We start from the raw sequence: 16316 nt of genomic DNA, 5'->3' as shown, positions 1-16316 counted from the left end.
TAGTAAGTATATTTGTTGTCCTGAATTTGGAAATAAGATTATTTTGCAAGGTAACCTTAAGAAAAAAATGGGATTTTGCTTGCAATTTGAAATTTTTTGTAGAAACTGTGACGAAGTTATAGACACATTCCAAACTTCAGTAGTAAATAAAAGAAGCGCAGAAGTCAATGCACAAATTGTTGTTGCTTTTCGAGAAATAGAAAAAGGTTATACTTCTATAAAATCATTTAATCGTTGCATGAATATGCCAAGACCAATGACAAAAAAAAACTATGGTAAAATTAAAAAGTCACTCCACAGTGCTTATGTTGAAGCAGCTAATAGTTGCATGTTGAATGCTGCAAAAGAGACATATGCTATTGTTTTGTTGGATAATAACAGTCATAATGTAAGTATTGTTGATTGCCATGTTTTTGTAGATGGTACATGGCAAAAAAGAGTTTACACATCCATTAACGGTGTTGTAACTTTGATATCAAGAAATAATCAAAAATGTATAGACCATTTTGTTTTATCAAAACAATGCAAAGGTTGCAAATATTGGAACAAAAGAAAGAATGAACCTGGTTATAATAACTGGCAAAATAATCACAATTGTCTTATTAACCACATAAAATCTTCAGGATCAATGGAATCTGTGGGTGCCATTGAAATGTTTGGACGATCTGTGGAGAAGTACAAACTAAGGTATACATCTTATATTGGAGATGGAGACACTTAGATAATAATTCATCCTCGTATAATGATGTTATTAAGTCTGAACCATATGGACCTAATGTTAGTATTGATAAAAAAGAGTGTATTGGGCATGTTCAAAAGCGTATGGGAACACGATTGCAAAACTTGCGTCAATTAATGAAACTAAATATACTGTCTGATGGGGGGAAAATAATGGGTAAAGGACGATTAACAGATAAAGCCATAAGTACTTTGCAGAACTATTATGGTACTGCAATAAGACAAAATCTCAACAGCATTTATGAAATGAAAAAGAGTATTTGGGCAACACTTTTCCATAACTCAAATATTATTGATGAAGCAGAACGGCATTAATTTTGTCCTCAATGTATAAACAGCTGGTGCATGTGGCAGTCAAATAAATTAACAGGTAAATCGAATTACAATGCTAAACTAAATCTTCCATTAGCAATAACAGAAATTTTAAAACCTATCTTTCAAGATTTAAGCAGAGATGAGTTACTATCCAAGTGTTTGCATGGACAGACGCAAAATAATAACGAAACAATCAACAACTTCATTTGGAAAAAATGTCCTAAAGATGTTTATGTTAGCCGAAGTACTCTTGAAATAGCTGTATCATCTGCTGTTTGAGAGTTTAATGATGGAGCAACTGAACTATATTAATTTTTTAAAGAACTGCAGATAAAAACCGGTCGATTGAGCAATTTATGCACATTGGGACAATTAAAAAAAATTCAACTCGAATAGGTTATATGACCAAAAAGACTTCCACAGCAGGTATCAGTAGTTACACACTGTAAACACACTGTTTTTTACCAGGGTTTTTTTCGATTTTATTTCATTTTTCATTTTTGCGATACATCTACATAATAATCCGATTAATAAATCATTTTTTACAATAAAAAAAAGAAAAAAAAGTAAATGTTGAAAATATCAAAAAATTGAATGTAGAGGGAGCATGTTGAGCGTACAGTTGCAGATAATTAGGATGCAGTGATTTAGAAGAAAGTGTAGGGTAGAAGTAGATAAAGTTAGAACACATTGCAGGTAATATGAAAAAACTATGGATTTTTATAGATTTTTTATAAATAACTTTGAAAGTTTATTATCACAAATGATCCTGATCATTGTACTTTCGTGTTTTGGCAAAAGAGGAGCATTTTTGTGGAGTATATCTATGATTTCAGCTGGCAGCTTTTCCAGAGAACTTTTAAAATATCTATCCAAATGTCCAGCATAGCACCGGAAGATTCAGATGTAGGTACATTTGAAATTCAAGGTTGGATTGAAACCGGAACCAAAGCATAAACCTGAGAAAAACTTTCGTAGTAGTATTTCATTTTAAAAGTTACAATCAAAATTAATCAATATAATTAAAATTAATAAAATAAATAAAGTTAAATAATTAAATAATAATTTAACAGTTATCATCAAAGTTTCTATTCTACAGATAACTTTGTCAAAAACAAGCATCAAAACTTCTATTCTACAGATAACTTTGTCAAAACACAATTTTAATTAATTTAAATATAGATAAGATAACGAGATAAGGAGAATAATAATTAAGAGTCTTTTAAAAAGACTACAAAAAAGTAAATATAAAAATACATCTAACATTTTAATTAATATATACCTTTTTCCCATGCATTTACCTTTCATGTGGTGTATGGTGCTCTGACTAATTGCTATATAGAGGCCACATACCAAGACCCACGAAGACAAGTTCAGCTCACTAAAGAGTATAACCCCCTTCGCAGACCAAGAGTAAGTGATTTTTAGAAGAATGAAGGATATTTGAGAGAAAGCTAGAAGAAGTCAAGTTAGAAAGTTGGCATAAAGACAGCGGACAGTATTGCAATAGCTGTTAGAATGTGAAACTTATGTTCAACATCAAGTTTACTTGATAGAAACCTTTGTTACGAATATGGTTTTACATAATTTACATAAGTTTTATTATATATATATATATATATATATATATATATATATATATATATATATATATATATATATATATATATATATATATATATATAGTGGTGTGCAAAACAATAGGTAACAATAAGGATAATGCGTTTATTACATTATATTTATGAATATGCTTGACATAAACGCGGGAATCCCACATATATTTCTAACCTCACTTTCTTATGTATGCTGTTTTGTTTGCTGGTGATGTATAAACAAGTTTGTGCGTGTATTTATTTGATTTTTTATGAACACTTCAATTTAAGGTGTGCAAAATGATAAGTAATGTATAGTTAAAATTAAATTATTTTTAATAATGATTTAATTTATTTACTTAAAAGATGAAGTTTGTTAACTATGAAATTTGAATTAAAATGTAAATATTTATTTTTTTAAAAGAAATAAAAAAAGGATAAAAAATAAAATAAAAATGGGACGTAATGTATATTGTTCCGAAGATAAAGGAAATTTAATCAATATTTTACAAAACCAAGGTAAAACTTTGAAAGAAATTTCAAATTCAATGGACTGTTAAACTAATATGATATGCAATGCAATTAAAAAAAAATGTACACCCGAAACACGTTGTCGAAATAGAAAAACATTTAGAAGAGATGACAAAAATATCGTTCTTTATTCCAAAAAAAATTCTTTTGCAACGTCAATAGAAATAAAAACTACTCTTGGCCTGCAAATTGATACTTCGACAGTTAAAAAAAGGCTTACTCAACAATATGTTAAAGCCAAAGTTTCAAAGAAGTGTCCATTTTTATCACCAAGTAATATTAAAAACAGGAAAGATTTTTCTAGGAAACACGTGGGCTGGCCATCTTCAAAATGGTGAAATATTCTTTGGTCAGATGAGACCAAAGTTAACTTGTTTGGGTCAGATGCACTGAAAAAATATGTCAGAAGACCAAAAAGAAAAGAATATGATCTTAAATATACCGTCAAAACGGTTAAACATGGTCGTGGAAAAATTAAAATATGGGGTTGCTTTTTATATGATGGAGTAGATCCCCTTTTTTGATCAAAGAAAATATGAACAAAGAAATATATTTAAATATACTGCAGGATGTTATGCTACCCTTCGCAGAAGAAAACCTACTTTTTTGATTTGGGTCTATCAACAAGAAAACAAATCATACAGCAAAGGTAGTAAAAAATTGGTTTCATAACGAGAAAATTCAGTTTTAGAAGTGGCCAGCCCAATCACCGGACATAAATCCAATAGAAAATCTCATGGGCACACGTTAAAAATGAATTAGGAAAACTTCCAAAGACAAAAATCAAGATGAGCATTGGAAAAACATTAAATACATTTAAAAAAAACATTTCAATACGTACATGCCAAAAATTAGTTGATACCATGCCAAAAAGATGTGCAGTGATAATTGCGAATAAAGGGTGTGATTTATTAATACTCACAATAAGTAAATTAAATTTTTACTTATTATTGTTCCTTATTTCCAAGAAAATATGTACTTAATTTTAATTTACCTATTTTTTTGCACAGTAGATATTTTTAGAAATAATCTTATTATATAAACTAGTAAACAAATTTTGTTTTTTAATTGTTTCCTTACATTAAAAATATTAGTTAATAATTGAATTCATTGTAGAATAACAAATTAAATAAATTAGATTATTATCAAGTATTTATTTGTACGAAAAGTCAAACTATTTAACAATTACCTATTATTTTGCACACCACTGTATATATATATATTAGGGGTAGTCATTTTGAGGGAATTTTTGAAAACGAAGTACATACCCAGCTAAAATTGGAGCAAATATGCTAAAACTTAGTCAAAAACTTTTTTAGGTCAATCGGGTGACTTTTAAGTCCCCCTCAAGACTAAAGTTGTTAAGAAATTGTACTTCAAAAAAGGAAAAATAGGGTGTGTTCAGAGAGTTTGAGGGGGATTTAAATGAAAAAATGATCTCCATTTTTTTTTTTTTTTTGTTATTTGTTATCTATATTTTTATTTTAAAAGGGTATGTCATCATGTTTTTTACATATTCTTGGTTAAAACAATGTATACGAAAGGAAAAAATGAAAATTTTATGTTACGCAAGGTTATGAAAATTGGCAACAATAAAAAAATTCTTATAAAATAATGCAGAAGAAAATGTGCTGAAGATTTTGCACTGTATGTTTAAGTCACTAAGAGTTTTTATAAACAAATTGTACGTGAAATTGCGTAACATTATTTTATTTTTGTAAATAACTTTTGTATTTACTTGATTGTTATTAATCGAATTACAATATAAAGTAAAATTGTATTGAAGTTTTTAACTAATTACAAATCATTAAATCTATTTAGATTGAATACAAAAATGGGAAAAAAAATTGTAAAAGATATTGAGAAGAGAAGGTTTCTCAGATCAAGAAAAGCAAACTTTTTGTCATAAATGAGGCTAAACCAGCTACTACATTTACATATCTAATTTAAAAAAATTGTTTTGAATTTTAAACTTTATGTTAAAAATTAAAATATTGATATTCTTCAACACATTGCCTACAGAAGATCACTACTTCCTCATGATGTTAAGAAGTCAACAATTTTATCATGCCCTCCTAACAAGATTCAGGGTTACAAGAGATGTGAAGTAGATGAGTGTGAATGCATTTTAGGCTTAATTAAAAGACCATGGCTTAAAGCAGGATTTCAAGTAATGTCAGATTAAAATATTATCAAGAACCTAATGAAGATGGACAAGAAGTATTTAGATTTGAGTAGAAATAAATACAGAGGAACAGCTAGAGACAAGGTTAATCAAGGGGAGTTTATTTCATTTTTGAAAAAGCTGTTTTGGATTGGTTCTACAGATTTAAAGAACCAAATTAGGAAGGATAAAAAACGCTCAGATAAAGATAAGCACGATGATTTAACTTTTTTGGAAGACCAGGAAGGACCGAGACATTTTAGTTTGGGATCAGAAGATAGAAAATTTAGCAAAAAGGTTTTATGTTGTTTTTAGTGGGTTAATTTGACCTTTTTATTAAAATTTGCTAATTTAACATACATTATTTGTTAATACACATATACCATGTTAAAGTAAATATTAGGTTTCTGAAGGTGTGAGGAAGAGGACAAGGCTAGAAGACGAATCTCCTAAGATTGACGCTACCTCAGAATTAGACTTGAGTTTCACTGACACTAGCGCTGATTCTGATTCAGAATTCGAACCCGAAGTTTGGCATCATAGAAGAGCAGATGATTGTAACATTACTGCCAAAGTCCCTATGAATATTTTTGATGGAAATGTATCTATCATAGCTACAGCAAATGATATCTCCCAGAATGTCTTACAAAAAAGTAACTCGAGCAATTCTTCAAGATTGTTGAGTTGATATCGCAAAATGCAAAGCCAGTGCTTCAACAGCATTAAGGAAGATGAAAAAAACTGCCAAGGATACTGCAGAAATTGCTAAAATAGTTATAAAGAAGGCCGTGTATAAGTCATTTTGACGGAAAGACTTTGTTTGAAATGAATCAGGGAAAAAGACTGAGTAATGAAAGATTAGCTGTGCTCGTTATTGAGGGGGTGTCGCATCTTCTTGGAGTACCTGCCTTGCCGTCTTCTACAGGTGAAGATATGAATATAGGAATCATGAAAATACTACAAGAATATGACCTCATTTCAAAAGTATGCAGAGCATGCTTTGATACAACTTCAAGTAATACTGGTTCTAAGAAAGGATCACTTATTAGGATTGCAAAAGAGGTAGACAAATACCTTCTTCTACTAGCATGTAGGCATCATATCATTGAGCTTAGAATGGTTTATTTCTGTGAAGCAGTGATAAAAGAGAATAGCGTAGGGCCTGAAAATCCCTTATTCGTAAAGTTCAAACATATGTTTGAGAACCCTAAATTCAAATACGACTAAAATAACCTGACCTCTTTTGATTGGAAAACCGTTGAAGGAACAGTTTTGAAGGAAGCTGCAAGGAAAACTTTAGATTACTGTGAGACCTATATTACTAAAAAACGCAATATGAGGAATGACCGAAGAGAGTCGGCTGAACTAACCATGCAGTATTTATCCCCTTCCGCACATTTCAAGTTAAAGAAAACTGGAGCTGTTCATCATGCTAGGTTTTTAGGCAAGAGTTTATACTACCTTAAACTTCAGCTTTTGTGCAAGCAACTGACATTTGTGCAAGAAAATGATAATTTACGTGAAGATTTAAAACTCATCTGCGAGTTCATAGTATGTTTTTACACAAGGTGGTACCTTCAAGCACATAAAGCAATTCAATCTCCTGTGTCTGATCTTGATGCAATCTTTCAGATGAATGAGTATAAGAAAGTTTGCTCCAATCCGGAGGCAGTAGACGCTGTGTTAGCATCTCTTTATAAGCATACATGGTATCTTGATTCAACAATTATTCCCTTGGCTCTTTTGGATAAAAATATTTCTATGGATAAAAAAACAGCCATTGCAGATGCTTTGCTTTTCTTCCAAATGCCGGATCCAGATTTTTTTAAACATAGAAGCAAAGAACGAATAGACGAGATTAATATCATAAATAATATGAAGGTACCAACTCTCTCTCTCTTTTGGTTAATGAGTTTTCATATTTAATTTTTTCAATGATAGGGTTGGATAATCAGAGAGTGAGAGACTGGTTGTCACTTCCAACCCAATATTGGCACACCCAGTCCTCATTTAAGAATTTTGAAAACTTTGCCAAAGTGTTAATTGTTGTCAATGATCATTCTGAACGAGCAATCGGAATGATGCAGCAGTTTGTGCAAAGATACGAAAATGAAGATGACTTTTAACCGTCGACAAAGTATGGTCAACTTTCAAGGTTTTTGGTGTGGGAAAAAGTAATATTACAAAAAAAAAAACTATCAGAAAACCTGATGTCACTCTCTAAACTAAAGAAAAGGAAATTGTAGACTTAGGAAATTGTTGTTCATTTTAAAATACTTATTTCAATTAACGCATAATTTTTGTCTTGATAGTATTTGTAAAGATTTTTATTAAATGGTAAATTACTTGTTTAGTTCAAAATAGTTTGTTTTTTTGGTTGATAACATAATTTGCTGATTTCATAACCACTTGCGTAACTTAAACTTTCCATTTTTTGATTTCTTAAATATCGTTTTAACCGAGAATATGTAAAAAAAATGATGACATACCCTTTTAAAATGAAAATATAGATAAGAAATAACAAATAAATAAAAAAAAATGGAAATAATTTTTTCATTTAAATCCCCCTCAAACACCCTGAACACACCCTATTTTTCCTTTTTTGAAGAACAATTTCTTAACAACTTTAGTCTTGAGGGGGACTTAAAAGTCACCCAATTGACCTAAAAAATTTTTTGACTAAGTTTTAGCATATTTGCTCCAACTTTAGCTGGGTATGTACTTCGTTTTCAAAAATTCCCTCAAAATGACTACCCCTAATATATATATATATATATATATATATATATATATATATATATATATATATATATATATATATATATATATATATATATATATATATATATATATAGTTTTTAGTAGCAAGTTTTTGATATATGGATTTATTAAATAAACTGGTTCCAAAATTTTTTTTTTTTTACTGAAATTGTTATAACTTTTTAAAATCTTATCTAAATGCATATACATACATAACTTGGTATCGAAAGATGGATATAAGAGTAGGCTACAAGTTTATATTAGTCTTTAGATATAGGGGGTGTCTAGAGGGCCAGAGGGGGTACAGCACACCATTGTAACCCTTAAAAATTCAAGTTTTTCACCCGAAAGATTGTTTTTCTTATAAAATTTGTTATATTTATACACAAAAAGTTGTTCTGATTCGCTTCATATTCCATTTTCAAATATTAGAGGTCTATCTTATGTTAAAGGGTGGATGTTTTCGTTCCATTTTAACACCCTCGTAGTGAAATGTTACATTCTTATAAATATTTTATATTCTTAAAAATGCTAATTATATTTTGAAATCAAAAGTATAAGTTATACTTTCTTACTTTACAGCATTTACAAATGGTGTATAAATTGACATTAGGGGTGGGATGTGTGCCACGCCCATTCCACCCCCCATCCTCCCTCAGTCTTCTCCAACCTAAAGAAAAAAAAATGTTTTTAAGAAATTTAAAAAAAGGTTTTAAATTGCGTTCATTGAAAAAGTGAAATTAGTATACAAGATTATTTTACTACATTAGTTAGGGGAGGGGCGTGTACCACAACTAACGCCCCCCTCTCATTCAAACTTGAAAAAATGTCAACAAAATTTAAAAACGTTTTTAAAAAAAAAATTTAAAAACGGTTTTAAATTGCGTTTGTTTAAAACAGAGACATGACTTTACAAATCTTACCACAAGATGCAGGTTGGAGTATCCACCCTAAAAAAAAGACTTCACATTTATCAAAATTATTACACATAAATTTAACACTGTATTTAATATGGGCTATAAAATCTTCAAAAAGTCCTGATTGTATTTAAAAGTCTATAACTATTTATAGATACAACTTGACTACTATTAATACTACAACTTTTAATCACATTGAAAACATATAAAGTATTTCATTAGAACTATTACACTTGTCAATGCTTCATTTTTAAATTATTTTGGGTAACAAAATTTAAAATGAATAATTCAAATGTTAGTAATTGTAAAAATTAAGACAAAATAAAAAATTGATGATATTATATATATATTTTTAATAAAAAAATAAGAATGGTGGTGCCTAATGATTGCCTAATGTATGCCACCATTCACCACAAAGCTGCCATCACGCTGTCTTCGCCGGCGAACTTCTTCACAACGGTTTCCTCTTCTGCTGTAGCTCCTAGCACCCCTGCTAGGAGGATAATAGGTCCAGCTAAACGATTCCCCATTATTCCCTCCTAACTGGATCCATCACAAAAATGAGCAACTGCTAGTCGGTCCAGGGTGCTGATACATGTATCTCCGATAGACACCATATGTAAGCTCTAAATAACAGTGAATCGTAAATAGATTAGTACTGAATGGCATTTTGTAATATTTAAATAAACCAACTATTTGTGAAAGTCATTGGCTTAACAAATAAAATGAAAAACTAATCAATCAATTATAGCTTTAAAAATGTAAAAATTGCTCATGATTTTACTTCAACTGCACTTTGATAACATAATAAAAATGTATTAAATAGTGTATATAAATAGAAATATTATGAATTCAGAAATCATTCAGAAAAGTTTCTTAGTCATAAATTTACTAGCAGGTTGTGCTGATTGTGGAAAAGGTTGTGAAACTAAATGAAAAAATAAGTTACAATAAAATAAAATTTTATTTGAAATCGATAAAAAAAGCCATACACGTATTAGAAATGATTGTTTTACGCATACATATTGCATAAACAGATTAGAAAACAATAGTTTTTTAACTTACCAATTGTAGCAGCTGAAGATGTAACTCAAGGTTAACAAAGTCGTAGTAAAAAATAAATTTGTAATTGTCGAGAAATGCATACATATTAAAAAGTAAAAATTGTTAAACTTATCACTTGTTGCAGATTATATTTGTTATTCTTTAATCAATACTAAAAGTTATCCAATACAAATTTGCCAACGGTAGGCTGTGTAGATTGGACTAAAGATAATTATAAAATTACACAAAACACTATCTTGTTGTAAACAGTAAGTTACAAAAGTCACAATCGTCAAATCAGTTCTGTGTAAGATGCAACAACCTTATTAACAAAATGAAAATAAACAATGAAAATATAATACAGTAAAAATATAAAGAAAATATATTTATAAACAATAAGCTAACATTGGGAATGTATATACTTTGGTTTATAATGGTATAATGGTATTTATTATACTAATGTTGTATACTTTGTTTATATATAAATTATGTTAATTTTTAGTTATATATAAACGATGTTATTTGTACTTATGATATCTTAAAAATAAGCATAATATTTGGTAGCTTCTAAACAATTAGTGAACATTAGGCATGCTAGTATAATGATTTAAACAATAATCCAGTTAAAGAAGTATACAATCGAAGTGAAAAAAGATGATAATAGTAATATCTTTTAATATATTTGAAAAACACTAAAAAATTTTTTGTTAGGATTAAACCAATGAAGTATCTGATTTGTATACTTATTTATACTTTTTTGTAGAGTCGACCCACCTATGCGCCCGTGTATTTAGCTTAACGAAAAAAACATAAGAAAAAACAAAATTAGGTACCAAAAGTTCTACACTAATAATGTTCTACACTATCTGCTGAGATTTATTTTTTGTTGAAAATTGGTATGTGCATAGAAAATGCATGTAGAAAACTATCGGAATAATAAAAATAGGGGGATCAACTACAAATTCATGTAATCAACCAAATTTTCAGGAGCAAAACAATCCATAAAAATGTTAAGTAACCATACACAAATGTTATATATAAATCAAGATTAACTTTTCTTTTTTCAATAAAGTATCTATGTGCATATATGTTTCTAAATAGAAGTTCTACAAAATTACGTCTGCCTCACGCTGACTAAAAAAGAGAAAAAACAAGAACTAAAATTTTAGCTTAAAAATCGGTTGCGTAAATCATGATTTCCGCGTACCTATATAATATATAGGTATGTAATATATAGGTATATAAATTTTTTAAAGTTCTTATTATTTAGTGTTACATTTTCATAGTATATAAAAGAAATACTAAACAAAATGAACTTTAAAAAGTTAAATTCAAAAGAAAAGAATCTTTGAGCATTGTAAATAAATAAAACATAATTTACTTATAAGTAAGGCTTTATTTACAATTTTATTTAGACATTATTTTGAATTTGCGATTGACAGTGTATTTATTTGAGATTATTTGTTTTTTATTATATGATATATAATAAAAAACAAATAATAATATGTGTTATCAGTTTTGAAATGAACGAACAGTTAAACCATGATAAAATATTACTTCTCACATAATAGATACCATTCTATTAGTCGTTAACCTTTTGTTAAATAATTTAATATTTTTTTTAATGTATTTTTTGCTATTGCCTATTTTGTCATAATTAATAAAAAAATGTAATTTATGTTTTATTACCAAAGGATATTTGTATATAAACTTTATATACAATAAAATAAAAATACATGTTTCGACTATTTTATAGTCATCTTCAGTTGGGTTAAAAAAAAAAAATAACTTTATATTATAAAGTTAATTTTTTATTACAAAGTATATATTTATAATATGTAAGTAATATTTTTATTATAAAGTATATATTTATAATATATAAGTATTATTTTTATTATAAAGTATATATTTATAATATATAAGTATTATTTTTATTATAAAGTATATATTTATAATATATAAGTATTATTTTTATTATAAAGTATATATTTATAATATATAAGTATTATTTTTATTATAAAGTATATATTTATAATATATAAGTATTATTTTTATTATAAAGTATATATTTATAATATATAAGTGTTATTTTTATTATAAAGTATATATTTATAATATATAAGTATTATTTTTATTATAAAGTATATATTTATAATATATAAGTATATAAAGTTAATTTTTTATATATAAAGTTAACTTTATATTATAAAGTTAATTTTTTTTTTTAACCCAACTGAAGATGACTATAAAATAGTCGAAACATGTATTTTTATTTTATTTGTTTAAAAAAATGTTTTTCTTTTAATAAGTGGAAAATATTTGTCATATTTTTCAATTGTTTTATTTATCTTGTGCAAAAAAGAAATTTCGGAAACATATAGGTAAACATTATACGATCAGACACATTTTAATGATATATTACTAAGTATAGTTAATATAATAAATAATAAATGTTTTTCAAATTTTTAATTTTTAATTATTGATCACTTCTTGTGTACTTTACTTGATTTATGGAGTTTACAAAATTTTGTATATGTTATATATACATTTAAAAAGTTAAATTTGATGCATACTCATTAATGGAGAATCAGATAAGAGTAAGTTGCAATATGCATATCTAATACGAATCCTGTTTATATTAATACAAACGATTAACAATTGTTACAACACCTGACTTTTCAAAGCAACTAAACATCCTGATTCTAACATACTGATATTATTTACCCATCATCAGTTCAGGAATCAGGTTCAGGAAACACTTCGCTTCCTACAGGTTGAATTCACAATGTGCACAATGCAGTTAAGCAATATGAATCATATAAATGCAAAAACTGTTAGCATGTGCAAATATTTTCAACAAACTACCATCTTTTAGAGTGTTTTAGCAGATGAGATATGAAAGACAAAAACAAGAACTGCATCACCATGAACTTATAAAAAAAAGATTTAAGTCATTAACTTAATAACAGATACACTTCAAACTAGCTTAAAATATTTCACTATATTATATCCAAAATAACCAAATTTTCAATTTTGAATACTCTTTGGATGATACAAAGTTGATTCTGTAACGCCATATTTCTCAACTTCGCTGTTTCGCAGGCAATCATAAAAGTTTAATTCTGCACATTGTCTCATTTGTTGTTGCTTTGATAATGTAAAAGTAATATTTTTGAAGTTAGAGATAACACATTATTTTAAAATTATTGTGCTCAAATTCAATCCATCATCATAAATGTCTTAAAAGGTAAAATTAACACAGCATTCTGGGGTAATGTATAAGATAATCCTTTTCTGATTTATTTTGTCAGGATATTCAATATTTAACAGATAAAAAAAGTTCCTAATGAGATATGTTAAATATGTAATTTGATCATTTGCATTTGATCGACTTGCATAAAGCATCGACGATTTGATCGACTTGCATAAAGCATCAAATCTTCTAAGTATTATGTTTGCTGATGACATAAACTTATTTCTATCTAACAGTGACATCTACCTACTATTCTCCGTTATGAACAAAGAACTTCAAAACATATCTAAATGGTTTAAAAGTAACAAATTAACATTAAATGTAAACAAAACAAAATGGATTTTTTTCCACCCGCTCTCCAAAAAACGTTCTCTACCCCAAAATTTACCAAAAATTTTTATTGACCATAATGAAATAAAAAGAGATTCTGTAACTAAATACCTGGGGGTTTTCATTGATGAGAACATCACATGGAAACATCCTATTAACTATGTCTGCTCGAAAGTTTCAAAAAGTATTGGAATTCTATATAAGGCGCGTACTCATTTAGATAAAAATAACTTAACTAAACTTTATTATTCTTTTATTCATAGTTATATAAGTTATGGAATTATTGCCTGGGGTAGTACTGATCAAAGTAAGTTACAATGTCTCCATCGCCGTCAGAAACATGCGATCCGTGTAATTAATTTTGCGGATCGGTTCTCAAATTCCTCAATATTTTTCAATCAAATGAAAATCCTCAATGTTTATAAACTAAACGTATATAAAAATTCATCTTTTGTTTATATGTGGAAGTATGATTTGTCTCCTTTAATTTTTAAAGACCTTTTTATTTTGAAACCTCTAAGCAAGTTTAACATGAGGAATAATAACTATTTAAATAAACCACTCTGTCGAACAAAGTTCAATCAATTCTGTATCACTTATCGTGCAGCTCATCTCTGGAACAAAATTATTTTGCCTAACTTCGGCTTACCCCTAACTTATTCTGCTTTTAAAATTAAATTAAAAGATCTCATTCTCTCTATTGAGAATATCTTAGAATATTTTTAATTTGTCTTATGATATATAATAATTTTGAAATGTATGTTCAATCTTTGTTTTATTCTTGTTGACAATTTGTTTCTATTTATCTAAGTACTATTTTAATATTTTTATGTTAATTTTTTACGTTCTCTTATTGTAAAAAGGCGTTTTTTATAATACTTTATGTACTCTGTTTTGTAAAAGGCTTCTGACGATAAGATCATTTGATCTTCTTTTAGAAGCCTTGTTTGTATTTGAAAAAAATATGTAATTTATATATATTACGTCAAATGTAAACAAAAACTTACGAAAAAAAAAAAAAAAAAATCATGTTTAATTGTGAAAGTAAATGGATAGTAAATTGAAATTAAGTAAATTGAAAGTAAAGTGAATTACAATTTGGTTTCAAAACAAATTGTTCTACATCATTTTAATTTTTTATTTATTTTAATTTTGTTATTTTTAGTGCCCCAAGAAGACCTAAAGGTCTTCTTGGTATATATAGTATATATATATATATAAACTAAAAATAACAAAATTAACTTTTGGTGCCCCAAGAAGACCTAAAGGTCTTCTTGGGGCACCAAAAGTAACAAAACACCAAAAAAAACTTGTCATAGAGCACCGCGGAAGTGAATTTTTCTAGGAAGTTCACGCTTCCTTCCTTACTGTGATGCAAAAATGTGCTAGAGTTCGTTTTGAATCTGGACCTCCTGCTACTTTTGCAAGCGTTCTTACCACTGCACCACGGCCGCTCATCTATATAAGCATATTTGCCTTATTAACTATGACTAAAAATATTAGAAGGGCTCAAGATAAAGGATTCTATAGGATTATCTATAGACATATTTGCCCCATGTATGCCCTATGTATCTATAGGCATATTTGCTCTAAGTATGACTGAAAATATTAGAAGGGCACTAGATAAAGGATAGTTTGGTTGTGGTATTTTTAAAGACCGTCAAAAAGCCTTTGGATCTGTGGATATTAAAATTCTATTAAAAAAACTAGCTTACTATGGTAGTTTCAAATTCCTGGTTTGAATCTTTCTTTACAAATAGAAAACAGTTTGTGTCTATCAACGGATAGACCTCTAATATTTGTAATGTCTCTGTTGGTGTGCCTCAAGGGTCTGTGCTGGGTCCATTACTGTTTTTAATCTATATAAATGATTTATCGAAAGCCATAAAATTTTGTAGAGTCCAACACTTCGCAGATGACACAAATCTTCTGTATTCTAATAAGTCAATCACTAAAATTAATAAATATGTCAACTATGGTCTAAAAAAGCTCTGCAACACAGCAAAATCCACGATTCTTGTTTTAAGCAAAAAAAGTCTTAAAACAAGAAAAAAAAGACTTGTCCGACACGTAAGAATTTTTTTTTCTTGTTTTAAGAATTGTTATTCTTAAAACAAGAATTTTTTTTCTTGTTACAAGAATATTTTTGCTCAGAATAAGAATTTTTTTTCTTGTATTAAGTATTTATATTCTTAAAATAAGAACTTTTTTTCTTGTTTCAAGTATTTATATTCTTAAAATAAGAATTTTTTTTCTTGTTATAAGAACAAAGTTTTTTTTTCTCAAATAAAGATGTTTTTTTCTTGTTTTAAGATTTATTTTTATCAATAAGAATTTTTTTCTTATTTCAAGCACATTTTTGCTTAAAATAAGATTCTATTATCTTGTTTCAATAATATTTTCTTGAACGGTAAAACAATATTACAAGAGTATTTTTTCTATGGAAAAAATGAAACATTTTGAAATTAGGATGATATAAAATAAGAATATTCAAAAAGTATTTATACATTTAAACAAATCTCATCGTTGAAATAAAACTTGTTCTTTGGAATGTCCAGTTATTTGGTAATGCTTGTAGCGGCAATACTCCTCCCATAGGCTACTCATCTGACTCAAACGAGTTTTTGTTGAGCTTTTATCTTTAAATAAAATATAATGTAAGCATAAAATAA

At 27.7% G+C, this 16316-nt stretch overlaps 1 protein-coding gene across 1 annotated transcript; it reads left to right on the top strand.

Annotated features, from left to right (window-relative positions):
- The first annotated feature begins 5201 nt into the window (after positions 1–5201).
- LOC136076958 (uncharacterized) lies at positions 5202–7449 on the top strand. Its single transcript, XM_065790994.1, has 2 exons — positions 5202–5637; positions 5744–7449. The coding sequence occupies exons 1-2, from the start codon at positions 5380–5382 to the stop codon at positions 6026–6028; spliced, it is 543 nt and encodes a 180-aa protein (XP_065647066.1). The 5' UTR covers positions 5202–5379; the 3' UTR covers positions 6029–7449.
- The last annotated feature ends 8867 nt before the right edge of the window (positions 7450–16316 follow it).

Source organism: Hydra vulgaris, chromosome 02 (assembly GCF_038396675.1).
Source record: "Hydra vulgaris chromosome 02, alternate assembly HydraT2T_AEP".
NCBI lineage: Eukaryota > Metazoa > Cnidaria > Hydrozoa > Anthoathecata > Hydridae > Hydra > Hydra vulgaris.
Note: the sequence above shows the minus strand (reverse complement) of the source record. Positions and strands in the feature narration are given on the sequence as shown.

What these genes read in the sequence shown, in the direction of transcription:
- LOC136076958 (XM_065790994.1), top strand. Translation starts at nt 5,380, where the DNA reads ATGAAGATGGACAAGAAGTATTTAGATTTGAGTAGAAATAAATACAGA. An exon ending in ATAGAAAATTTAGCAAAAAG is followed by an intron (nt 5,638 to 5,743) that starts GTTTTATGTTGT and finishes AGTAAATATTAG; the next exon opens with GTTTCTGAAGGTGTGAGGAA.